At 44.9% G+C, this 27,431-nt stretch overlaps 1 protein-coding gene and 1 pseudogene across 3 annotated transcripts in view; one reads left to right on the top strand and one right to left on the bottom strand.

The window, feature by feature from the left end:
* Positions 1 to 246: 246 nt before the first annotated feature.
* LOC114636351 (NACHT, LRR and PYD domains-containing protein 4C-like) overlaps positions 247 to 27,431 on the top strand; it is a 38,825-nt gene continuing 11,640 nt past the window's right edge. The window contains exons 1-6 of one of the 3 annotated variants that reach the window (XM_028784483.1): positions 247 to 301; positions 9,810 to 10,153; positions 15,144 to 16,716; positions 22,737 to 22,895; positions 23,291 to 23,455; positions 26,119 to 26,286. In XM_028784483.1, the coding sequence (XP_028640316.1) occupies positions 9,877 to 10,153; positions 15,144 to 16,716; positions 22,737 to 22,895; positions 23,291 to 23,455; positions 26,119 to 26,286 (2,342 nt within the window). In that variant the 5' untranslated portion in view covers positions 247 to 301; positions 9,810 to 9,876. Of the gene's footprint in view, positions 302 to 9,809; positions 10,154 to 15,104; positions 16,717 to 22,725; positions 22,896 to 23,290; positions 23,460 to 26,118; positions 26,287 to 27,431 lie in introns of those variants that run through there. The other 2 variants (XM_028784484.1, XM_028784485.1) reach the window with 2 other exon arrangements.
* Positions 17,573 to 22,275, bottom strand: LOC114636352 (annotated as a pseudogene).

Here is a 27,431-nt window from a genome sequence, read left to right as displayed (position 1 = left end):
GGGAGATGCTGGAGGGATAGCGTACAGTCAGAAACCTCGGAGATCCCGTATCCGGGGTTCATCCGGAACCCTACACCGAGATTCACTGCAATATCCGCTATCTGTAGAATACCAGGAACTGAGAGCTCAAAGCCACACCCAACCTCTGACATCAATCACATCCTTCTTCCTTTCGCCAAAAGCCACCCCCTGGACCAATGAGAGGAAGTGACGCATTGGCCAATCACATGGCACCGTAGGATTTTTTTTCTGCCCAGTTCCAGCTGCCATATATTAAGGACCAACCTGGAACCCCGGGGCGGTGAGTCAGCAAGTCTTCGGCGTTTTCTCCCCTCTTGTATGCATTTATTTTTTCTTTGTTATTTGAGGAGGTTGTATGTTCGCTTCATTTTTCTTCCCCTTTTCCTCCCTCATGCCCTGACACACCAGAACCAGTTTGCATCCTGTGTCATGGGCTGTTTGGACTTAACTTTTTGAGCCAAGACACTTTGCGGTACTTATATTTTAACTATTTAACTTTTTCTTTTTTTTTAAAGAAAAAGAAAAATTACTACTTAGACTGAATCCTTTAACGCTTGCTCCGGCTGGATCCACAGGCAATCCTGCTGACTTGATCCGGCTTTTTCCGACTTCGAAGTAAGTAGAGGGACCACAGAGATGGTTAGCTGGAGACCTCGGAGGAGCGGGTGCTTGTGAGGCCTCCCAGATACAAAGAGAAAACAACGCGTAGGCGTCCTGAGGGTTGGATACCTGAGAATGTAAAGGGTAGAGATATAATTATATATTTATATTCATGTTTGTGAGGCCGAGAAGCAGGAGAACCCACAGAGAAACAGGCAGGTGTGGACACACCGAGTATTTGTGTCTAAGCCCTTCGTGTGAGTTCACCGCCTAGAGCAGAGAGATCTTTGATGTTCCATTTCTGGGGTATAATCCTTTGAAACTCGCCTTTTTTCTTGGCTGTTAGGTAACTGCATGGACAAAGATTGCCCTTGCATATCAATAAAAGAGGTCTTTACAGTCGGCTGGAGTGTTGATACGTAACTCCCGGGCTAAACAAATATATCAGAGTCCTGACCTCTAATACCTCAAAAGCTGACAAAAACAGATTGATGTAGATTTAATTTAGGCATTCTAAGGATAACCCCTTGGAGACCCGAACACGGGGAGAATGATAAGATAATCAAGGCAGATATTGGAGCTACAAGGAAAAGACACAAGATTTTCAGCAAATCCGGGGCTTTGAAGGGGCCAGGCCAGGGGTTCCCTGATGGAGAGTGTGAAGCTGACGAACCTTACCTCAAAAAGTGTGAGGCAATACAATTCTTAGAGGTTTTGGTGTGTTACTGGAGTTGGTTGAGTTTTTTTGAGACAGTGTCTCAAGGACTGAGCGCTAACTGAGAAATCACTGTGTAGATGACCTTCAACTTCTAATGCCCCTGCTTTCACCTCCCATGTCCTGCTTTCACCTCCCATGTCCTGCTTTCACCTCCCATGTTCTGGTATTACAAGTATGCTCCACCACACCAGATTTTCTGTGTTGCTAGAGATGGACCCCAGGGCTCTGTACATGCTAAGCAAGCATGCAACCAGTCAACCCATATCCCTAACAGAATTTCTGTAGTTTTAAACCACCTAATTTACTCCATTTTGTAACAGAGACCCCTGCAAATTCACCTGTAATATTTTACCACAAATAACTCAGGATTTGTGTTCTGAAAATAAAAATGCTGTTTCTCAGAATCACAGTATATCAAAGCCAGGAAATTAACAGTAGTAGGATTCTGTTGGCCAACATAAAAAAAAAAACTTTAATATTTACCCTGATGTGATGTCACACGCCCTTGATGCCAGCACCAAAACCAAGTAAAATAATTAATGAATGAAAAAAAAAAAGAGAGTCAAAGTCAGTAAGTTCTTTGAGAGGCACGAAAAGGTCTAATTTAAAGATAATATAAATAAGCATACAAATAAATAAGAAAGTAGTGGTGGTGTCGCAGGATGAACAGTATTTCCGCACTCAGGAGGCAGAGGCAGACTCTGTGAGTTCAAGGCCAGCCAGGTCAACACAGCAAGTTTCAGGACAGCCAGGGCTACACAGAGAAACCCTCTCTCACAAAACCAAAACCAACAACAACAAAAACTAATGTTTCTAGTGTATTGTTTTAAATGGTTGGATATGTTTTTATAAGAGTTTTTATATTAAATGTTTGTTAACACTTCCAGCATGCAGCCTGTGCCTCAAACAGTTGGGGGTTCTTGCACAAATTTGTGTGCTTGCTCATCCTCCCAACCCTCGACTGAAGTGAAAGGGGTGTGTGTGTGTGTGTGTGTGTGTTTGTAAGTGTGTAAGTAACTTCTGGAGGGACAAAATGATTTTGTTTTGACCAAACTTACCAACTTACTGATGACGATGTTGGCATCTAAAGTCTTGGGGAAGAATTTGTTTCACCCGGTAAAGTTAGCCTTCAACCTTTCCCTTAGGGGTTGAAGGTTTAGCTTGGTGGTAAGCACACTTGCCTAACGTGCTCAAAGCCCTGGGTTTGATCTCCAAAGCTGGAACCAAAACCCCTTTAAATAAAGAGAAATGGAAAGTGAGGGATGTCATTTTCAAGAACCAGATATGTGAACTAAACCATCAGTTTGATTGGGTTGAGAGGTGTGACTGTCCCTGCTTTGAATCCCTGAAGGGTATGTGGTGAGGTTTCTGGATGCTAACTAATGCTTCTTATTCATTTTTTATTCTCTTTTTCATGGTTGTTTTTTTTGTTTAGTTGGTTGGTTAGTTAGGGCTTGTTTGGTTTTTTATTTTTTTGGTTTTGTTTTTTGTTTGTTTTTTTGTTTTTTGTTGTTGTTGTTTTGTTGTTGTTGTCTTTTTTGGAGACAGGGGTCTCACTTTGGAGCCCTGGCCTGCTTCACATTCACAGAGATCTACCCACCTCTGCCTCCTGAGTGCCATGCCAGGATTAAAGGCTTGCACCACCTGGTGACTTTTCTGTGGTTTTTCAAGACAGGGTTTCTCTGTGTAGCCCTGGTTGGCCTGTAACTTACTCTGTAGAATAGGATGGCCTTGAACTCAGAGATTCCCCTGTTCTCCCCACCACCCCCACCCACCCCCCAGTTCTGAGTGCTGAGATCAAAGGTGTGTGTCACAACCTCCTGGCTTATTTTATTTTTTTAATTATACCTCTTAGGGGTTCTCAAAAAATCTATTGACTTTGAGTGTCTCTGTCTCTCTCTGTCTCTCTGTCTCTCTCTCTCTGTCTCTCTCTCTCTCTCTCTCTCTCTGATTGATTATCATTTTCTTCTGATTTGGGTTCCCCTCTTTATAGTTTCTCATGTAGAGTATATAATTTGCTCATGAAATTTCAAACTAAGTATAGTCCAGTTAGTATACGTGCACAGTTGTGGGGTCACTCACTTGAACACTGGTAACTACCTGGGGTGTCCCCTCCTCATGGAAGAATGGTTCTCCATCTCAGCAGCTATCAAGCCATTAGCTCCTCAGATGGGAACAAGGCCTTATCACCTGCTCTTCCATCCATGCCAGAACGTTGGCTAGCTTGATCTTGTTCACGAATCTCCAGCCACTGTGAGTTTGTGTGAACAACAACTGCGCCATGTCCCAGAGACGGCTTTTCACAGTTCTCCTTCCCGAATTCTGGCGTCGAAATTATTTCCCAAATTCCCCATCAGATTACTTCAAGAAGCAAAGCCTGCTCTAAGAAATATTCATGGTTGAGACCGCCCCTTTTCTGTTTGCAGCTTCAGTCACAAGGAAGGCTGACTGTAGCTTTGCAACTCTGCAAACTGCCAGCCACCTGTTAGAGGAGAGGGGGCCTAGGGAGTTCAGAGCATACAGAAAATGGACCACAGCAATTTATTTCTTACAGTGACCATGAGAGAGGAGGGGCTGCTGCAGCTACGGTGGCCTGAGCAGAAGTCTGATCTGGGTTCTAACAGTTTCTCTCATCCTACAGTGTCTGATGCAGTTGGGCTGTCACTAATGCTAGGAACACAGCCTCACTCCACACTGGCTGCTGCCTGGGGAATTCTTTTCAGACCCCATGCACACACACACACACACCACAGGCAAAAGCAGGATTTGTGGCTTCAACAAAGAAATTAATTTCAGAGCAAGCCAGGTGTGAGGCCAAGTTGGATCCTTTAAAAAAAAAAAATAGAAAAGTGCTTCAGAAGAGAGAGTAGAACACACAGATAGGAAACGGGCTTTCCAAGGGAGACTCACAGTTTCTTGTCAGTGGGAATACATAGGATCTTAATGGCTCTCAAGTTACACTTCTCAGGTTGCTAAGAAATACACACACACACACACACACACACACACACACACACACACCTCTAACATTGGGCAGAGTGTACTTTGTGGTGCTGGAGAGACAGCTCAGTGATTAAGAATGTTTGCTGTTCTTCCAGAAGACCCATGTTTGTTTTGGTTCCCACCGTGAGTGGCTTACAGCTGCCTGTAAACTCCAGCTCCAGGCTACTGATAACTTTTTTCTAGTCTCTGCACACACATAACATACACGCATAGGCACACGTATACACAGAGAAGACTTAAAATACTTCTAAAAGAATGTTGTTTTGTAATGTTAAAAATTAAAGGCTTTGAGGCTTGGGCGAGCGCAGCAGGAGGCCTGCGGAGTGGAGGCGGAGCCAGCACCGTAGCCTTCTGTGGCTTCAGGCCCATGGCCTCTTTTCCGAGCACCACTCGCTAGATCCCTGTGTCCAGGGCACATAGTGGAGAAGGACCAGGCGGTGCCATGGAGCTGGTGCCCTCTGCTGGTGTGGAGTGGTAGTCCCGGCACCTAGCCAATGTCTCAGAGGCCTTCCCCCGCCCCCCAGCTCCTTCCCCGGGCTGTTGGCTGGGTCCAGGAAGTGCATCATCGTCCCTCGTCCTGGCTTTCCTTAGTTATCACCACGCTCTACATGGCTGTGTACACTCTGGGTCTGTTGGGCAGCGTGCTTGTTTAGCATCGTCCAGCTGAAGCCACCATGTTGAGTTTGCATCCTAAGGTCTCACAAGGTCGATTGGACTGTCGCTGTTGATTTTAGGTCTCATGCCCCTGTTTTGGAGAAAAACATCATTACCCCCTCTGTTCAGTTAAAAATCAAATTAGCTCTTGGATAAATGAAGATTCCTCTCCACCTGCAAGGCTGACTTACTTCAGGCTCAGAGCAAAGAGGAACAGGCCCAGGCAACTTTCCCAGGACCTGGGTAGGGGGAAGATGAGGAAGGAAAGATAAAGAAGAGATACCCTGATTTGAGCCTTTGTGCCTGTGGCTCCTTATTTCTGAAGATTAGGGCACCTTAATACCTTCCTCTGGTACCCATCAATAAATACCAAGTGTCTTCTCTAGAAACAAAATTGTAAAGGCTTTTTCTCAACATACAAAGTTTAAGGTAGCTTTATGAGGGGTATCTTCTAGGATAGGAAAGCAGCATGCTAGAGAACCTAAGTTATACGTTACTTTAGCCCAGTGGTTCTGAACCTTCCTAATGCTGTGACCATTTCATGTAGTCCCTCATGTTGTAGTAACCCTCAACCATAAGGTTTTTTTTTTTTTGTTGCTACCTCATAGCTGTAATTTTACTACTATTGTGAATCATAATGTAAGTATCTGATATGTGACCTCATTGAAAGAGTCACTCGATCCTTAATGGGTCACAACCACAGACAGAGAACCTCTGTTTTAGCCAGAAGTAAAAACAGCCTAATTCCTTACATATTTTGTTATACTTGGTGGGAATGTCTTCAGGAAGGCATCACCTGGCTCTCAGTGATGACAGTTCGTTTGTCTTCTTAGATAAGATGTCCTATGAAGAACGTAGAGAGTCAGTGAGCCTTTAGGTCCTTATCAGTGAGGTCTGACTTCTGACTTTTTCATCAGTGGAAACAGGAGACCAGGTCTCTAGAGCATAGCATCCTTCCTCCGCAAGCCCCATCTCACCACAATTCAGTATCTTCCTATGCTGCCCCAGGCTGCCTGACAGAAATGCCTGCCGTCTATGTGCACCTACCTAGAACTCTGCAATTGTCTCCATATTTTTTTTTGTCCCAATTTTAGTTTTCCCTGTAAAGAGTCTAGATGTTGGGTGATGTCTCCACTTGGGCTTCTTGATATAGTAGATTGATGATTTCATTCAGTTGTTTCAAAGGGCCCAGTAGTGATCTTTCCCGATAGATGGATTTCCCAACTTACGCTGAAGTCATATCTCAGTAAACCAAGTGGGGATTGAAAGTATTATAAATTGAATGTGTATGCGTTCTTTTATTTTTTTATTATATTTATTTTAGTTCTGTGTCATATACACATAGAGGTGCACACGTTCCTAGGAATGGCTGTAACACCAGAGGTCTGCTTCTAAGAGGTGGTTTTCTCTTTCCACCGTGTACGCACATCTGAATCCTAAGGCCACCCAGGAGTAGGCTATTCATTCATTCATTCATTCATTCATTCATTCATTCATTCATTCATGTGCATGTGATGCTAGAACAGAACCAGAGATGCCTGCTTGCTAGGCAAGCCTTCTTCGATCTGAGCCACATCCACAGTCCTTTGTCCAGTTCCTTAGATATGTGAGGACATCTCATTGTTTTTATTTTCATATTTATGATGAATAATGTTTAGCATCTTTTCAGGAGTGCGAATGCACAGGTGTGTGTGGGGACCGGAGGACAACCCTACAGTGTCATTCCTTGTTTATGTGGGGACCAGAGGACAACCCTACAGTGTCATTCCTTGTTTATGTGGGGACCAGAGGACAATCCTACAGTGTCATTCCTTGTTTATGTGGGGACCAGAGGACAACCCTACAGTGTCATTCCTTGGGAGCCGGTTCTGTTTATTTGCACGTAGACTGTGTGTTGTTGTTGTACCATTGGTTAAAAAGATGTTCCTTCGTGTACATCCCCACTACTTATAAGTCTGTTTCCTTTAGGTTGTAGATGTGCTAGGTTAAGATTTTCATATTTTCTGGATGATTTCTATTGTCTCTACATCTAATATCTGGGGAGGGTCTTCCTTTCTGTGTTTTTGTCTTAGAGTTAAAATTCTTGGACGTCATAATTATGTGAAGCCTTCCTTTGGATAGTTTCGGCACATCCATTTTCCTGGTGGGATTTTTTTTTTCAGTACTGAAGACTAAATCTGGTACAGTGGAGAAGCGGCCCAAGCCCTAATCTGTACATCAGCCCTCTTTTATTTTTTATTCTTATATATTTTGAGAATTACATCTTATTGATTGATTGATTGGTTATTTTTAATTTTTTAGTTACTATTATATATTATTTATTATGTATCTTGTTTTGTCTGTGTAGCGCATGCATGCCTGGTGCCCAGGGAGGCCAGCGAGGGGTTCAGGTGCCCTTGAACAGGAGTTACAAGGGGTTGTGAGCCATCTGATAGAGATGCTGGAAACTAAACTCAGGTTCTCTGCAAGATCAGCAGATACTCTTAACCCCTGAGGTACACCTTTCTATCGTTGAAAGCCTCCATGTGGATGCTCGGGAATTAACCCAGAGTCTCTGGAAGAGCTTCCAGTGCCCCTAACCACTGAGCCATCTCTGCAACTCCACTTTTTCTCTAAGACAGGGCTTCACTAAGGTGCCCAGGCTTGTCTTGACTTCACTATGTTTGTCAACAGACCCTGAATTTGAAATCCTCCTGCCTCAGCCTCTGAAGTACCTGAGATCCCAGGCCTTTGCCACTGGACCCAGCTACCTGATTATATTTACAGCTGTATTATGCCAGAAGTGTATCCTGTGCCATAATACTGTTTTCATAATAGAATCATATACTGTCCTGTATCAGCATTGCACCTGATATAACAGACGTAGAGGTACCAGTAATTCTTTGATGATGTATGGGTGTGTCTTTTCAAGAGTGTAGGTAGGAGCACCACATGTGTGCCCTGCCTGCAGAGTCTATAAGAGGGTGTCAGATCCCCTGGAGCTAACATTACAGACAGCTGTGTGACTCCTAGTGTGGGTACTGCAAACCAATTGTGGGTCTTCTGCAGGAGCACCAAATGCTCTTAAGCGCTGGGCTAATCACTCCAGCCACTTCATTCTCTGGAGTAATAACTATCCATTTGTTGTTTTCCAAGTGTTGTAGCCGTGAGTCATGACCCCTTTGTGGGGTGAACTGCTGTTTCCCAGGTGTGAAAACACAGACATTTACATCACCATTCATAAAGTAGCAAAATTGCAGCTATGAAGAAGCAGCGGACTTTACGGTTGGAGGTCACTGAAACATGGGGAACTGTATTAAATGCTTTCAGAGTTTGGAAGGTTGAGAACCACTGTGTTAACTGTTGTAGCAATCCTTTCAAGGGGATGAGAGTTAACATGAGCACATACTGAGAAACTCCCTCCCCTTATCACACACAATGAACTGTGTAGTATGTGATAAGTTAATGAACACATGTATGTGTGGAGATGGGGGAGGGGAGGTTGTTTGTGTGGGAGCCAGATATGGCATCAAGTATCTTCCTCAGTTACTCTCTACCTGATTTTTGATGAAGGGCTCTCTCAGTAAACCTGGAGCTCACCAAATTTGGCTAGACAAGCTGGCCAGCAGGCTTCGGGGATCCTCCTGTGTCTACCTTCCCAGATCTCGGATTGCAGGGCTGTGCCGTCACATGCTGCTGCTGCTGCTCTTTCTCTTCCTCCTCTTCCTCTTCTCTTCCTCCTCCTCCTCTTCTTCCTCATCCTTCTTTTCTTGACATATAGTCTATCCCAACCATAGTCTCCCCTAATTCCTCTTCTCCCAGTCTTTCTCTCTCGCATACACTTCCCCTGTCTCATAGATCAAAAAAGCAGGCCTCCCAGGGATGTCTGTTGGACACCACAAAGCAAATTACAATAAGACCAGGCACAAGCCCTCATATCAAAGCTGAATGAGGCAACCCAGTAGGAAGAAAAGGGTTTCAAGTGCAGGCAAACAAGTTAGAGACACCCTCCACTCTTACTGTTAAAGGGTCCCAAAAGGTCAACAAGCTATACAACCATAACATATATACAGAGTACCTAGTGCAGATCTGTGCAGGTATACAGAGTACCTAGTGCAGATCCGTGCAGGTATACAGAGTACCTAGTGCAGATCCGTGCAGGTATACAGAGTACCTAGTGCAGACCCATACAGGCTCTGTGAGTATCTCTTAAGTCTCTATGAGCCTCTGAGAGCCCTGCTTGCTTGAGTCTGTGGGATGTGTTCTCATGGTGTCCCTGACCTCTCTGGCTTCTATAGCCCTTCCTCCCCTTCTTCTGTGGGCTTACCCTGACTTCGCTTAGTGTTGGCTGAGGGTCTCCACATCTGCTGCTCTCAGTTGCTGGACGGTGCCTTTGATGATGATCAAGCTAGGCACTGATCTACAAATACAGCAGAGAAATCACTAGACGTCATTTCATTGACTTTTTTGCCAGTCCTGTTTGGTTCTATCCTTCATCTCCATGCTAACCAGCCTCTGGTTCCTGGCCACCAACACAGTCTCAGGCATGGGCTCCCTCTCATGGTGCCAGCCTCAAGTTGGACCAGTCACTGGTTGGGCCATGCTCACAAGTTCTACGTCACTGTTACCCCAGCATATCTTGCAGGCAAGACATACAGTAGGTTGGCGGTTCTGTGGCTGCACACCCTGCTTCTTACATGAATGCCGAGGACGCGTGTCTTTACACTAGTGCAGCACACGCTAGTGAACTCTACCATCGCCCCAGCCCTATGACCCCTCCCCCTTTTTTGCTTTGTGTTCAGTAACTCAGCTGCTCGCCTGATTTTTTCCACAGATCCCATCTGTTTCTTAACTCCTGGTTCTCATCTCTCTGAAGACAGATCTATCTTCCTTAAGACACAATGGCGTCTTTTTTTTCTGATTTTGGCCTTATGTGGTACTTGGAAGAGCTGAACAAGAAGGAATTCATAAAGTTTAAGGAATTCCTCAAACAGGAGATTTTGCAGTCGAAGCTGAAACAGATTTCTTGGACCGAAGTGAAGAAGGCATCTCGGGAAGACCTTGCCAACTTACTGTTGAAACATTACGAGGAGAAGCAAGCCTGGGATACGACCTTCAGAATCTTCCAGAAGATGAATAGGAAGGATCTCGTTGAGAGGGCAGGAAGAGAGATTGCTGGTGAGTTGGTCATAGCTTTTTTACAGTGGTTGAGGATCATTTCCTAGTTTTGATAACTGTTCTTCATGTCCATCTACTCTAGGACCATCGGGTATCATGGGATATTCTTCTCCTTGAGGAAGGGGCAGCTTCATGCAGACACGTTAGAGCTAGTCTGTGTATCAAATGTATGAGGGGAGCATACCCTAACCTAGAAGGTTAAATTACTACAAAGGATATTATTATTAGTGTTCCCCTGCATCTAAACTGGAGCCTTACCTCTAGAGTGAAATGGTAACACTGAGGATTTAGGGCAAGAGCAAGATAAGACACCTGTAAGAACTCATATTTATGGAATCTAGGAAAATGACTTGTCTGCTAGGTGTTTGCTGTGTAAACTTGACAATCTGACTTTGGATCTCAGCAACCATATAAAAGCAAGGCATAGTGGCAATCTGGTCAGGTAGCTTCGCAAGTTCTGAGCTAGCTGAAAAAAAATCTGTCTCAAAAAATGAGGTAGATGGGAGGCTGCAGAGATGGCTCAGCGGTTAAGAGGACTGACTGCTCTTCCAGAGGTCCTGAGTTCAAATCCCAGCAACCACATACTCACAACCATCTGTAATAAGATCTGATGCCCTCTTACGGGGTGTCTGAAGACAGCTACAGTTTACTTAAATATAAAAATAAAATAAACCTTTGGGCCGAAGTGAGAGGGAGAAGAGAAGGGGGAAAAACGAGGTGGAAGGCCTGGAGAGATGTCTCAGTTATTGAGAACACCTGCTCTTACAGTAGACCTAGTCTCTATTTCCAGAACCTACCTGGTGGGTCACAACCATCTGTAACTCCAGGGATCCAATGCCACCATCTATCCTCTGAGGACACTGCACACATCTGGTGCATATGCATGCATGCAGACAAAAGCACCCATTCACCCAAATTAAAAACAAGCAAATCTTTTAAAAATCAGAGAGCATTTGATGAAGACACCAATGTCAACCTGTACCCCCTCCCCCACTCACCCTCCCACATACATATCACGTATGTCATGGAAACAGCTATGTAATATAGTGTGAAACAAGATTTCTCAGTCTTTGTTGTGACTGTGGCTGTTTTGATTTTAACAAGGAAAAACTGATATCAAAAACAAATCCATGTTTCGTGAACACTGTGATCTTAAGAGTCACACATATCTTTATCCTGGTATAGGATATTACGGATGCTTTAAGGTTCCATTCATTTCTTTGTCCTTGAGGTTCTATGATACTCCTGGATGTAGGTTTATTTTTCTAAGCCCAGTCTTCTTAGGATTCACTAATTATTTTAGAACTGCAGCTGTATAATATTCTTTACTCTTCAGTCTATATTTGCTTAAAGATTGTCTCAGTGCTATTCTTTCTATTCCACCTTCTTCTGGGATTCTAGTTGCACAGATTTAAATCTTTAATTCATGATCAAAACACATAAGAACAGTTGGAAACTGTATTATGTATGTATGAGAGTGGCCGCCCCATGTGTGTGCCCCGTGTGTACCCCCGTGTGTGCTTCCTGTGTGTGCCCCATGTGTGTGCCCCCTGTGTATGCTCCCTGAGTGTGCTCCCTGTGTGTGCCCCACGTGTGGACAGTGCTCTTGAGGGCCAGAAGAGGACATCAGATCTTCTGGCACTGGACCTTCAGAAGGTGGATGCTGTCATGTGGATGCTTGGAATTGAACCCAGATCCTCTTGGTGCTTTTAACAGCTTAACCACTTAACTCTCTTGAGTGCCATGTATGTATTTCTTCATACAGTGACTTGTATAGATCTCTTTTTCTTTTCAGAAAGTCTGTGCTTTAGTCTGGCTTTTGTCTCTAACTGTCCTTAGGCCCTTCATTCCCTGTCCAGCTATTTTATTTTATTTTATTTTATTTTATTTTATTTTATTTTATTTTATTTTATTTTATTTTTACTTATTCACTTTATATCCCTCTCACTCTCCCCCTCACAGTCGCCCCCTCCCACAGTCATTCCCCCTCCCCATTTCCCCTTCTCCTCTGGGTGTGTAGGGCCCCCCAGATATCCTCCTATCCTGGCACTTCAAGTCTCTGTGAGGCTAGGCGTTTCCTCTCCCATTGAGGCCAGACAAGGCAGCTCAGCTAGAAGAACATATCCCCAAACAGACAACAGTTTTTGCAATAGCCCTCCACTCCAGTTGTTCAGGAACCACATGGAGGTCAAGCTGTACATCTGCCACATATGTGCAGGGAGGGCTAGGCCCAGCCTGTATGTGCTCTTTGGTTGGTGGTTCAGACTCTGAGAGCCCCAAGGGTACAGGTTAGTTGATTCTTTTGGTCTTCCTGTGGCATTCCTATCCCCTTCGTGACCCGAAATCCTTCTTCCTCTTCTCCTGTAAGAATCTCCAAGCTCCATCCACTGTTTGGTTGTGGGTGTCTATATCGTCTGTGTCAGCTGCTGGGTGGAGCCTCTCAGAGGACAGTATTTCCTGTCTGCAAACATAACATAGTATCATTAATAGTGTCAGGGATTGGTGCTTGCCCATGGAATAGGTTTCAAGTTTGTCCAGTTATTGGTTGGCCATTCTCTCAGTCTCTGATTCCCCCCGCTACGCCTGCATTACCTGTTGTATTAGTTTGAGTTTTACTGCTGTGATCAGAAACCATGACCAAGACAATTCTTATAAGGATGATATTTAATTCAGAATGGCTTACAGGTTCAGAGGTTCAGTCCATTATCATCAAGACAGGATCATGGCAGCAACCAGGCAGATGTGGGGCTGGAGGAGCTGAGAGTTCCACCTCTTGTTCCAAAGGCGGCTAGCAGAAGACTTACTTCCAGGCAGCTAGGACAAGGGTATTAAGGCCCATACCCACAGTAACACACCTATTCTAACAAGGTTACACCTCCTAATTGTGCCACTCCCTGGGCCAAGCATATACAAACCATCACACCTGTAGGCAGGATAAATTTGGGGTTGAAAGTTTTGTGGGTGGTTTAGTGTCTCAGTTGCTCCACTGAGATTCCTGTCTAGATATAGGACGTGGCCTATATCCAGGAGCCATATCCCCAATGTAGTGAGTCACAGCTAAGGTCACGCCCATTGATTCTTGGGCACTTCCCTCGTTCCAGGCCAGGTCTCATCCTGGATATGCCCCCCACTTCCTCATCCCCGTCAGTTGCAGATTTCCATTCATTTTCATGGCCATCTAGTCATCTATCCTTCCCCACACCTGGTCGTGATCCCCTCCCCATCTCCCTTCCTCCAGTTCCCTCCCTCCACCTGCCTCTTAGGACTATTTTATTCCCCCTTCTAAATGAGATTCAAGCTTTCTGACTTGGGCCCTTCTTCTTGGTTAGCTTCTTTGGGTCTGTGGAGTATAACATGGTACCTGTATTTTATGGCTGGGACCTACTTTTTAGTGAGTACGTACCATGCATATCCTTTGGGAACTGGGTTATCTCACGCAGGATGGTAGTCTCAAGATCCATCCGTTTGCCTGAAAAATTTGTGATGTCTTGGTTTTTAATAGCTGAATAGTTCATTGTGTAGATGTACTACGTTTTCTTTATCCATTCTTCAGTTGAGGGACATCTGGTTTGTTTCTAGTTTCTAGAGGATTATGAATTCTCTGCCTGTTGCAGAGTTAGGGTCAGCCCATTCCCAGACAAGAGAGAAGGCACAGCACTTAGACACGCTTGAGTCTGAAATAGAGAAAAGGGACAACCCCACTTCAAGTTCCAGCTTCTGAAACAGCACGATGACAGTTTAACAGTACACCATTCCTGACACACACAGAAATGCAACTGTGCTCCAGAGCCAGTGAAAATCTTCTCACATTAGCTAGTGTTGTTCTGGGCCTACAGCTTACAAACTTCCAAAATCATACATCATAAGAGGGCTGAAGAAATGACTTGGTGACTAGGAACATATCCCACTCTTGCAGAAGACCTGAGTGTCTGTCCACCTGGGGCAGTGCCAGGCTGTAGGGATGCACTGAGACATCTCTCCAGGGGTGGGAAAGCCAGAGCTGGTTTTGGGGTCCCAGGCCTGCATCAAGGGCATGGGGTTCTCATACTCTTGGACACTCCCAGGTGCCACTGGGAGTCTCAGAGGAGCAGAGAATGGAGTCAGGTCAGAGGTCTGGGGACAGCATCTAGCCTGGGGCAGGGGACAGGGACATAAGGGGTAGCTCCAGCTTATCCCAGTGGGGTGATTGTTCTTAGCTTGGCAGAGGTAGGCTTGGTGTCCGTTGTGGCTAAGAGCACAGAGAGGCCTTCTATGGGAGAATTAAGTTGTGAAATACTTTCTTCATGGCTCCCCATGGAAGATCTTGATGAAAGAGACAGTCCATGGTTCTAAACAGTTTATTGGTCGTTCATGGTGGAAAATGGATGTGTAAGGTGCCATACCCCACTTCTCAGGGTAGACCTGAGATTAAATACCTTTTGCAGGGAGGAATGTCTGGGAAGGGAAGCTTATTGGCTAAACCCTTAGGGCCTCTAGGTACCTCATTAGCATGGAGAACTCTGTTTGGGGCCTACAGGATCATAGGACATGTTTCTCTTATGTAAGGAGTGTGGCCCCTGTTCCAAGTCAGGAGTCTGCCAGGGGTCGGGGAGTCACCTAAGCCTCAGGTGTGTGCCCACCGAGTCTCCGGGTCTCAACCCACTCTACCTTACCAAGCTTCCTGGCATGGTTTTACTGTCCAACACCTGAGTTCAATCCCAACACCTATGGGAGGAGGGGCTGCTCATGATCCACTGTAAATCCAGCTCAGGGGAGAAGGAGTGGATTTAATACTTCTGACTTCCACAGGAATCCACTAGCACACACATAGTTAAAAAGAAATACTTTTTCAGTATATTTAATTTATTAATAAAATTAATACATATAATTAATTGTAAATAATACATTCTGAGAATTAAAATATCTAGGTCAGAGTAACTATATGTGGGTGAATGTTTAACTTAACTTTGATATGTTGTGGGTTTTTTTCCCCTTGTGCTCACTGACTCAGGACACTCAAAGTTCTATCAAGCTCATTTGAAGAAGAAGCTGACCCATGATTATGCCAGAAAGTTTAACATCCAAGTTCAACATTTCTTTAAGCAGAAATTTACCCAGGGTGACTGTGAGCATTTCGAGAACCTTCTCATATCAAAGGCAACTGGAAAGAAGCCGCACACGGTGTTCCTGCAAGGAGCAGCAGGAATTGGCAAGTCACTGATGCTGACAAAGTTAATGCTGGCCTGGTCACAAGGTGTGGTGTTTCAGAACAAATTCTCCTACATCTTCTACTTCTGCTGTCAAGATGTGAAGAAGTTAAAGAGAACAAGCCTGGCAGAATTGATCTCCAAAGAGTGGCCCAACGCCTCAGCTCCCGTAGCAGAGATCTTATCCCAACCCGAGAAACTCTTACTTATCATCGACAGCTTGGAAGTGATGGAGTGTGATATGTCCGAACGGGACTCGGAGCTGTGTGATAACTGCACGGAGAAGCAGCCAGTGAGCGTACTCCTGAGCAGTCTCCTCAGGAGGAAGATGCTCCCTGAATCCTCTCTCCTCGTCTCTGCTACCCCAGAGACTTTTGAGAAAATGGAGGACAGGGTTGAGTGCACCAATGTGAAAATCATAACGGGATTCAATGAGAGCAGTATCAAGACGTATTTCCGCAGCTTGTTCCAAGATAGGAACAGAACCCAGGAAATCTTCAGTCTGGTGAGAGAAAACGCGCAGCTCTTCACCGTATGTCAGGTCCCTGTGCTCTGCTGGATGGTGGCTACTTGTCTAAAAAAAGAGATAGAGAAGGGAAGAGACCCAGTCTCCATCTGCCGACGTACCACCTCCGTGTATACCTCTCACATCTTCAGTCTGTTCCTTCCCCAAAGTGCCCGTTCTCCAAGTAAGAAAAGCCAAGAGCAGCTGCAGGGCTTGTGTTCTCTGGCCACCGAGGGCGTGTGGACTGACACATCTGTGTTTAGTAAGGAGGCTCTCAGGAGAAATGGGATCATGGACTCTGACATCCCCACGCTGCTGGAAATAAGGATCCTTGGAAAGAGCAAGGAATCTGAAAATTCTTACGTTTTCCTCCACCCATCTATCCAGGAGGCCTGTGCGGCCATCTTCTATCTGCTAAAGAGCCACGTGGACCACCCTAGCCGGGATGTTAAAAGTGTAGAGACACTCATGTTTACATTTCTAAAAAAAGTCAAAGTACAGTGGATTTTTTTGGGCTGTTTCATCTTCGGCCTTTTACATGAATCGGAACAAAAAAAGCTAGTGGCATTTTTTGGCTACCAGATGTCCCGGGAAGTAAAGCATCAGTTGTATCAGTGCCTGGAAACCATAAGTGACAGTGCAGAGCTTCAAGAACAGATAGATGGCATGAAGTTGTTTTACTGTCTGTTTGAGATGGAAGATGAAGCCTTCTTAGTACAAGCAATGAGCTGTGTGGAACAGATTAACTTTGTGGCTAAGAATTATTCTGACGTCGTTGTTGCTGCCTACTGCTTAAAACACTGTTCTACCCTGAAGAAGCTCTGCTTCTCAACCCAGAATGTCCTGAGTGAAGAACAAGACCACAGCAACACGTGAGTCTAGTCACCGTCTTTCCTTTGTGTCCCCTTTTCAGAATCTGTCCCTGTGTGTTGGTGATTTATATAGATAGACAGATTCAACACTCACAGTTGCTAACAAATAGTGAGTGGTGGGCCTAGAAACCACATACACACGAACAACAAAAGCAAACTCGACAGGTTTTTTTTTCATGTATGTGTGTGTGCACGTATGCGTGTACATAAGCATGTACATATAAAACGATAAAAAAAAAGTTGTCACCTAGAGAGTTGAGAGTGCACCACAAGGACAGGAGAGGGAAAGTGACATAATTCTATTTCAATTAAAATGTTTTTTAAAATAAATTTAAAAACAAAGTAGAGCTTTTAAGGGGAAAAACAACAAATTCACCTTTTTGTTACTTTCACTTATTTTAAGACTCATTTTTATTTTATGTGTATGTGGCTGGATGTTAGTATGCACACATGTGGAGATGGCCTCGGTGACATCTGATCCCCTAGAGCTATAGCTAACTGCCAGATGTGGGTTCTGAAATCCAAATTCTTATTTTCTGAAGAAACATGAACGCTCTTAATGCTGAACCATCTCCAGTCCAGCAGGCTCCCTTTTGAGCCCTGGATCGACTCTGTGAAAGATACACTATTTGATCTTATTAATATTTTTATTTTTTGTTAATTGCGTTGCGACAGGATCTCACTATGTAGCTGTGGTGAGCCTGGAACTCTGATATCCATCTGCCTGCCTCCAGGATCCTGGAATTAAAGGCATGTACCTCCGTGCCTGAGTATGTTACTTTTTTCTTTTTCTTTCTTTCTTTTTTTTTTTTTTGATAATTTTGTAATCTTTATGTACCGAAAACTCGGTGTACATTTAACCCAGTTTAGTAGTGAGTTCATTAGCCTTTGCCTTTTCCAGCTTGGCAGTGTGAGCCACAGACTTAGGACTCAGGACGTTGCCTCCCCAGGGGCGGCGGATCTCGTCATATCTGTCATTATAATTGGTCCTAATAGCTTCCACCAGCTTAGCCAGAGCACCCTTGTCTTCCGAGTTAACCTGTGTGAAGGCAACAGTGGTGCATGTCTTCCTGTGGACCAGGCGCCCCAGCCCGGCCTTTCCCTTGATGATGCAGTAGGGCACCCCCATCTCTCGACACAGGGCAGGCAGGAACACCACCAGCTCAGTGGGGTCTACATCATGGTCAATAACCACCAGCTGAGCCTTCTTGTTCTCCACCAAGGTGGTGACTGTATTGACTCCTGCTCGGAGGACAGGTGGTCTCTTAGCTGGGACGTCTCCTTTGCCAGCAGCTTTCTTCTCAGCACGGGCCAGTAGCCTTTGCTTCTTCTCTTGCTTTGTCTCTGGCCTGTACTTGTGGACAAGCTTAAGCAGCTGAGTAGCTGTTTGCCTGTCCAGGGCCTGGGTGAGCTGGCTAATGGCAGGAGGTACTTTGAGATGCTTATAGAGGATGGCTCTTTGTCGCTGCAGCCTGATGTAGCGGGGCCATTTGATGAAGCGTGTTAGATCTTTTTGGGGCTGGATGTTCTGCCCAATGCTGAAGTTCTTGAGCCTTTCCTTGAACAAAGGTTTGACCATCTTTTTGGCCTCCTATTTCTTGAAGACTGGCAGGAGACCAGGGCTACCTTCTTCCCCTTGGACTTCTTTCCTTTGGGCTGGATTCGTTCCCCCAGCATCATATAAAACTGAGCATAGTGGTGCATACCTGTAATCCAAATTCTCAGATAGTGGAGCCAGATCAGAAACCCAGGGTTATCATTGCTTATATAGCAAGCGTAGGACAGGCCTACAATACATAACACAGTGTACGTAAGGAATACAAAATATTAATTAAACTGAGCCAGATATGGGGCTATCGTGCTTATAACCCCAGTACTCAGGGAACTGAGGCAAGAAGTTCTCTGAGCATTTTAAACTTGTCTGGGCTACATACAAAGTGGGTACCAGGTGAATCTGGACTAAAGGGTGAGATTCTGTCTCAAAAAAAAAAAAAAAAGAGAGAAACCCACAAGCAAACAAACAACAGAAATACATGTGTATAATTTATGATCTCTCGACACATTTTTTTTCCATCCTGATAATAGAATCCAGGGCATCATCTATACTAGGCTAGCACTTTACCAGGAACCACAGCCCCAGTTCATTTTTTCAAGACATGATTTAGCCTTCCATCCATTTTGTAATCAAAGCTGGCCTTGAACGTCTGATCTTTCTACAGCAATAAAATAAGTTGACTGTTGAGGAGCCTTAGAATTTATCCTTAGGACTTTCCTTTTTTTTTTTTTGTTATAGTGGCTTTGTTATCACAGCAGCAATGATATTAACCCATCATACTATGAGCGTGGAGCAGGATGGTCTATGTCCTGCATGTGTCTTCTGCCCTTCTGAGATATGAGCATCCTGCTCAAACTCTCTCTCAGCCTCCTAGCTGCAAACTGCCTTGTAAACATTGAGTGTCGTGGGGAATGTGGGACAGATCAGCTGCTGCACAAGCATGAGAACTCAGTTTCATCCCTTGGATCCACATTTTTTTTAAAAGGTTGTGCCTAGCAACATGTACCTATAATCCCAGCACTAAGGAGGCATAGGCATGGCATCCATATGCAAGCACATGCATGCACACACATGCACTCACAAATATACACACACAAGAACATGTTCTAAATGAACTCATTTCATACTCAGAAACATGTAAGAAGCATGCCTGCCCTCTGATGACCTTAGTTCAGTTCCTTAAACCACATGGTAGAAAAACTGATTCCTGCAAGTTGTCCCTTGACCTTCACACACATGAGATGGTGCACACACACAGTAAGAAATGTTATAAGGCAAACTTGATTATCCTGTCAGAGGCAAGGAGAGTAGATAGAGAAGTCACATATATTATCCAAGATGTGTACTGAGTAAGTAGTGGCATCTGAAGCTTGAGCCAGGAGATCCTTGCTCTAGGTTTTGACTCAGGAACCCAGGAACCCTACCTCATTTTTTCATTCTAAAACTAGCAAGGTTAACTTTAAGGCATGATTTCTCAAGTTCAACACTGCCAAGTGTTTGTTGCCTGTACCCTGGACAGCTCTCTGCCCGACCCTACCTGCTCTCAGTAGGGGGCCTGGGGTTGGGGGCAAGTTGGCACAGAGTCACCAACGCAGACTCCGGCAGCAAGTGAGAAATGCTGCAGCAAGCTCGTTTGAGCACTGCTACAAGCTACTTTAATACCCTCCACCCATGCCCCACTGGTCCCAAGAAAGTATCTATTCTAAACAGCAGTTCCTGATTGGTTGGCATTATTTGCACCAGCAATCCTTACTCTCTTAGGCAGTCCTCAATTAGGTCCTCCTGCAGAAGATGCTTTTGTGGCTGCATAGCCCCCGGTGTTTATGTAGAGGTGCCCCGCTGTTCCTGCTCCATATCTATCCTTTTGATTTTAGATTTTGACAGCCTAGTAGGAGCTGGGATGCCATTGCCTCAACATTGTTGACCCTACCTCAGAGGATTCCCAAGATACTGGACTGTGCTTGTCTTAGGTTGTCCTGTCTTATAGGATATTACCTGTCATTGACTACCAGTCCTCAAAGAGATATCACTCAAGGGGCATGTCACACAAGAGGGAGGTGAGGAACAACCTATATGGTGGTCTCGTGGATCTCTGCCATCCAGGCTTTGATCACTTCCTTAGGGGGGGCCACAGTCGGGATTTTCGAGAGCCATCAGCACCTGGAGGGTTACCCTGTTTGTGAAGCGCTGCCTGGAGATATGCTATGTGAGACACTTAAACAAAATAATTATTAGTATGACAATTCCTCCCATCATAGCATAAGAGGCTATCCATGAGGGGTCAAACAGCCTCTTAATATTGTCCCATTAAAGAAACAGCCACCCTTTAGGAGAGTAAGGGGGCATAAATCAAGACAATTAGAGGGGGCCACAGAAATTCCAATTGCTCATAATGGGGTCATATCGGAACCTAATAGGATCCCTGTTAACATAGGGAGTAATATTAGAAGCATCATATGAGGTAAACCTCCACATACAAAATGTGAGGTTAGATGATGATATCGGGTAGTCCCCAGCAAAGTTTACACCTAGTGTGGGCTGGCAGTGCTCCCAAGGGATAGGAAGTCCCACGAAAGTAAGGGCCAACAGAGGAGACATTGGTGATAAAACAGAGAATTTCCTTCATGGGCAAGTGCCTTCTAGTCATGTAATAGTGACTAAGTCCATGAAGGGCAAACCCAAACTCACACTGGAAGAGAAAAGAACAGGGTAGGCTGGGGAGCTACTGCAAAAGGATTGAGGGGCAGGGGCACCAAAACCCAAAGCTCATTGGCCTTCCCAGGCTGAAGAAAAATTAATAAACACTGTGTGTACATTACATCTCTCCATATCCTGGTCTTCTGGCTCCTTCATCACCCCCTGGCCTGTAGCCAGGAGAATATCTCTCAAGGGTACCCATATTGGTGCAGTTGCATCCTGGGGGGAAACACAAGCATAATCTTACCCCTTGTAAGAAGTGGAGTGGGCGGTTCCCATCGAGTCCTTATTGAGTCCCTCCATCTAGCTAATGGGATGATGATGTCCCTCAGCAAAGTGTCCAATATTTGTAAGCAGGGCTCAGCCCTTTCTCATCAAACGAGAGAAAGTTCACATGGAACAGGACCTCCACCAGTGCTAGGTGTGGATCTCTTTGGATTCTGGGGAGGTGACCCTAGCAAGTGCTGCCTTCAAGGAGTGATTCCCTTGAGGATTGTAGGGTTCCCAAAGGAGTGACTGACCCTCTATGAGGATAGGAAGGCTCTGAACTGCTGAGATGAGTAGGCAGGTCCAGTGTCAGTCTTGAGTGCCCAAGGCACTCCCATTAACACCATTGCTGATTTCATGGCCTTAATAGCATGAGAGGCCGTTTCACCTGCTATGGCCACTGTGTATATGAAGGCCGAGCAAGTATCTACCACAACATGTACATACCTAAGATTACCAAAGCCTGGGTAATGGGTGACATCCATTTTCCAGATTGCACTGGGGAGTAGGCCTCTAGGGTTAACTCCCGATCTTCCAAAGGGACCCAATGGCGCAAGAGGTGTGCAAGTTGCACAAGACCTTGCAAGATGTTTACGTTGTGACATAGACAGTTCAAGCAAGATCTTATGTAAATTTTGAGGAGAAAGGTGAAGTTGCTTGTGTAACATTCTGGCTTGTTCTAGCAATTCCATGTCTGCAGTCATAATCAGGGCATCAGTTTTCTCACTTCTTTCCGCTAATATGCCATGCAACTTAGAATGCGATCTTATGTATGAGATGAAGCAGGGATGTGTCCTGTTCTCAAGAGCCTTCTGGATAGATTGCATGCAGACATGTATAGGGCTTTGTTGGTCAACTCTACGTCACCACCGTGTTTGTGTGCAGTCTCCTTCTCTCTATATCATTCCTGAAAGTTAGATGCATTATCTTACCCTGTTGTGGGTGTGGGGGGCACAGGTGAAAGCCCCCGACAAGCCTGGTCCCCAGTGTGTAGGATTCTCAGAATCCTCTGGCCTTTTCACAGTAGACATTAACTGCATCTCTACCCTCGGCTATAACACCAGAGTCCCACAGACCTTGCCCCATGGCTAAGAACTGCAAACATGAAATGACCTTAGATGGCTACCCTTGATCTGTTCGGGGAGTCAGTTTGCCACACTTATGTGCTGTGAATGGCTTGACTTAACTTTCTGTAGATGAGTAGAATCCAAAAGTGCTGGCAGGTTTTATCATTCGTTTATTTTTATTTTATGTGTATGAATGTTTTGCCTACATGTGTGCATGTATAACGTGTGCATACAGCACCCATGGTGGCCAGAAAAATGTGTCAGATAACCCTGGCATTGGAGTTAGGATGGTTGTGAGCCACCATATTGGTGCTAGAAACTGAACTGGGGTCTTCTGTGAGAACAACAGATGTTCTTAACCACTGGGCCATCTCTCTAGTGCCTTGAGTTAATTTTCTTAACAATGGGATGTATTTCTTTGTCCTCTCTTACAGGGAAAAGCTACTCCTCTGCTGGCATCATATGTGCTCTGTGCTCATAAGCAGTAAGGACATCCACATCCTCCAAGTGAAAGATACCAATCTCAATGAAACAGCCTTTTTGGTCTTGTATAATCATCTGAAGTACCCCAGCTGCACCCTTAAAGTGCTTGTGTAAGTTAGAGGCCAACTTCAATATAGTCATGTCACGGAAGTAACAGACTAGCCTTCCCACCATCTCTCAGCTAACTACATAAATGAAGGCTTGTACAGTACAAAGTAGAATCTCACTGGCTTGGTACCACTAACGTGTGAGGCTGACCATTCTTCATTGAGGGCTGTCCCATGAATTTTACAATGATGAAAGCCCATGAAGGGCTCTGCTTTCTAGATGCCAGTAGCTTCCTCATGGGACAGCCAGCCTTGCCTCCAAACTTTTCTCAGGATTCCACATGGAAGAGAAAAATCACCTAGTGAGCTGTGTCGCTGGGTTGCAAAATTATGTGGTCGTTATGGGATATAGGATCTTGCTCAGTGGAAACTGATGGATACCTCTCTTTGTTCTACAGGGTAAATAACGTGACCTTCCTGTGTGATAACCACCTGTTCTTTGAGTTGATCCAGAACCAGCGTTTGCAGCACTTGAACCTCAGCCTCACGTTCCTCTCCCACAGTGATGTGAAACTGTTGTGTGATGTCTTGAACCAGGCAGAGTGCAACATAGAAAAGCTGATGTAAGTCTGTGTGTTCCCCTAGCTCACCGACTCCCTCACAGGAGACATCTTCATTTAGACATCTTAACTTGCTGTGACAAAAGTTCCCTGACCTAAGCAATGATAGAGAGAAAAAAAGGTTTACTGGATTCAGAATTACAGCTTATAGGCGTTGCTATGGGAAGCCAGGGTAGCAGAAAAACTGGAAGGATAGCCACATCTCATGCACTGTCAAGAGCAAAGAGCAGTGGATTAATGCACACATGCTAGTGCTGAACTCACTTTCCTCCACTCCTGTACAGGTCAGGATCCTGCTTCCTGAGGAATGGTGCCACCCACAATGGATGGGACTTACCACCTCAGTTAACTTCATCAAGAAATCACCCCTAAACAAGGCCACAGGTTATCCCTATCTAGAGGGGCCCTCATTGAGACTCCCTTTTTAGGTAATTTTAGATTGTATCACATTGACGTTAGAACCACCACAGAACTACAGTTTGTAATTTGTGGACTTATGTCCTATTTTCTATTGTTCATGTGTAGACTTCCTCACTTTAAGATCTGGTCACAGCTAGTCAGTGAGGTGGATCAGTTGCTTAAGGCACTTGCTGCCAGCCCTACAACCTGAGTTCTATGCAGAATGGAAAGAACAAACATCGACACGTTGTCCTCTTTTGCTCCACATTCTCCACACGCCCCGTTTGCACGCTGTAGCACATGTGCTTGTGCATGCACACACGCGAATAAATAAATGAATATACTTTGCAATTATTTAAAACACTGGGTTATTATGGGCTATTGTTGCTCTTCCAGAGGACCAGAGTTCAATCCTTGGCACCCATATGGTGGTTCACAACCATCTATAACTCTAGTTCCACAGGATCTTTTACCTTCTGACATCTGCAGGCACCTCGCGTACAGACACATGCAGGCAAAACACTTACGTATGATATTTTAAAACGGATAAGTCTAATTTTTAAGAAATTGAACTGATGATGGAGTGTGAAAGTTAATTTCTACACGGGCATATCCACTTCGGAAACCATTGCTTCTGTTCCGATTCCACAGCTTCCGACCTCCCCTAGAACTCGGAACTCGTACTGCCAAGCTTGTGTTCTACAGTTCCATGACTCCATTTGCTTCCTGAACCATTCATGGCAGGAGTTCATACCCGAGAAGTTGACATTCTGACTGACTGTAAGCCGGGTGAAAATCCCGTAGCTATTGATCCTACCTAGATGGATTTTAGATACTGTTGGTGTCATGAATTTGATTTAAGAGGATGTCATTTGTAAACTATATACGTAAATGTCACATACAAAGTTCAAAGATGGGTAGGACTTGAGGGCAAGGATGATGGTACCTGGTTTGCAGCTAGTGACAGAAAAGGAAGATGGGGATGAATCTGGAGGACTACCGTTATTGATAGATGCACTTCTGTCCTATTTTTCTGCCGTGGACCCTGGTATTCTGTATGGTCGTATGATAGCTATGCTTGGGGCTTTGAATGATTGAGTTATACAGCAAGCAAAACTAAAAAAGATTAAGTAGCAAGTAGCACACAGATAGCTAGCAAATTATCAGATCTGATACATCGTCAAAGGAGACCAGGATAGCCCAACGAGAGAGAAAACTAAAGATGACATCCTATAGGAGACTGTATACATCCGGCAGAAATGACCGGGGACACCTCACTGAAGCAGTCTGAGGGAAAGCCTCATCTCCTGTCCTGGGGGAGGAGCACAGTGTCTGTTTTGTGCCACCAAGTAAAAGAACAAATTACAGCAGATAGATAATGTCTGCAAGTAACACGAACAAGACAGGCTCCTCAAGCAGGAATGATTGGGGAGGCCTTGACACAGCCCTGCTGGAGTTCTCCATGGAGAGTTCCAGGCAGAGTAGAGCATTCTCTCCACCTGTGAGTTCCTTCCTTCCTTCCTTCTCTTTCCCTCATAACAGCAGCTGTAAACCCTTGTGTATAAACAATAGTTACTTTGGTTGGCACTGGCTTACCTTCTAGCCATTCTCAGGAACACAAGTGTTTTTACTCTTGGGCTGTGTGATTGCTCACCCCTGTCCCTATTGCCAACCCACAGGGGCCAGCCTTTCTCTGGATAAGGAGTCTTACAAGACATTTGCAATAGACATGCTAGAGTCTGGGACACGAAAGCCCTTCTTATTCTCAGAGTTCAATGTCAGCAAGCTTAAACAGCACATCATAATTTCCCAATACAGCATGCATTACATCTGGTAACTCAAGGGCATCACACACACACACACACACACACACACACACACACACACACACCAATAAATGAATAAATAAATGTAATTTTGTAATTTTTAAAAACTGGGCTTGAAAGATGGCTCAGAGGTTTAAGAGCACTTGTTGCTCGTGCCGAGGACCCAGATTTAAGTCCTGTCTCAGAACTCAAACTGAATGTCTTACAACCACCTATAACTTTAGTTCTAGGAGATATGACACTCCCTTCTAGCCACTATAGGTACCAGGCACACATGGGATGTACATATGTACATGTAGGCAAACACTCATATACAGTAAAAGTAAATCTTTTTAAAAATAATGAACCATGTCAGATTCTGAGAAGCCCCAAACCTTCACAGGGATAGCAAGGGAAAATGTCATGAAAACAGAAGAGTATGATATTATCTTCTTCCTGCAGGGTAGCAGCCTGTAACCTTTCACCTGATGACTGCAAGGTCTTTGCCTCCATCCTGATCAGCAGCAAGATGTTGAAGCATCTTAATTTGTCATCCAACAACTTGGACAAAGGGATCTCCTCACTGTACAAGGCTTTGTGCCACCCAGACTGCATTCTGAAGCACTTAGTGTAAGTGGCCTTGGGAGATGGGGTACACTGGGAAGAAATGTGGAAATAGTTTGAACATGGAGTCTGTTTGCTAAAATCTCCCTATTGTGTGTCTGGGGAAATGGCTCAGTGGGTCAGAGTACTTTCTTTGCTGATATCAGCAGTCAATGATGTCTGTAATCCCAGAGCCAAGAAATGAAGACAGGTGTGTCCTAGAACTCAAGGATTGCTCTTATTGGTGAGTCCCAGTCTTAAAACAAAGCAGAGAGTAATTGAGGATGACACCAGCATCGGCCTCAGCCTCCACACACAGGAGCACACATGCAGCATACACACTGCTAGATTTCCAAGGCAACACAGAGAGATAGAAGGTAGGAAAAAAGACTGGCGCTTGATCTCAGAAGACTGGACTATTTATTCTAAAACAGAAAAGGACAGAACATTTCCTGTTGGAAAGGGGTGTCTGTGTGGAGGACAGCTGGCTGTGAATCTTGATAGGGGTGATGTGAGGCCCTTGTTTGCATCCATAAGGGGCTAGCACAGTTACCCAGTCTCTCATTCCTTGGAATTAGAATGCAGCCAGGGGGTGTTTTGGTGGGCTTGCGTTCTTTCTTTCCTTGAATTCTGTGTATACCCGTTGATTGGAGCAAGATAATCTGTCGGAATCCTGACCATGGACCACAACATTCTCTGACACCACACAGATAACTAGTTATAATATCTTTCCATTGATGCAGTCCTATAGCAGAAGTTTCATTATGTAATCCTAAGAATCATAAATGTGCACAGGAGACGGGCCGTGGTGGCGCACGCCTTTAATCCCAGCACTTGGGAGGCAGAGGCAGGTGGATTTCTGAGTTCGAGGCCAGCCTGGTCTACAGAGTGAGTTCCAGGACAGCCAGGGCTACACAGAGAGAAACCCTGTCTCGAAAAACCCAAAAGTAGAAAAAAAAAAACACAGAGGAGACTGGAGAGATGGCTCAGTGGTTAAGGACACACACATTGCTCTTCCAGGGGACCCATTTGTTTCCTGGTACCCGTGTCAGGAAACTTAACATCCACTTGTAGCTCTAGGTCTGAGGAATCAAACATCCCCTTCTGGCCTTCACAGAGAGTCAGTCTCTCTCTCTCTCTCTCTCTCTCTCTCTCTCTCTCTCTCTCTCTCT

This window comes from Grammomys surdaster, unplaced genomic scaffold (assembly GCF_004785775.1).
Source record: "Grammomys surdaster isolate TR1022 unplaced genomic scaffold, NIH_TR_1.0 123593, whole genome shotgun sequence".
NCBI lineage: Eukaryota > Metazoa > Chordata > Mammalia > Rodentia > Muridae > Grammomys > Grammomys surdaster.
The sequence above is the reverse complement of the archived record's forward strand: the minus strand, read 5'-3'. Positions and strand labels throughout refer to the sequence as shown.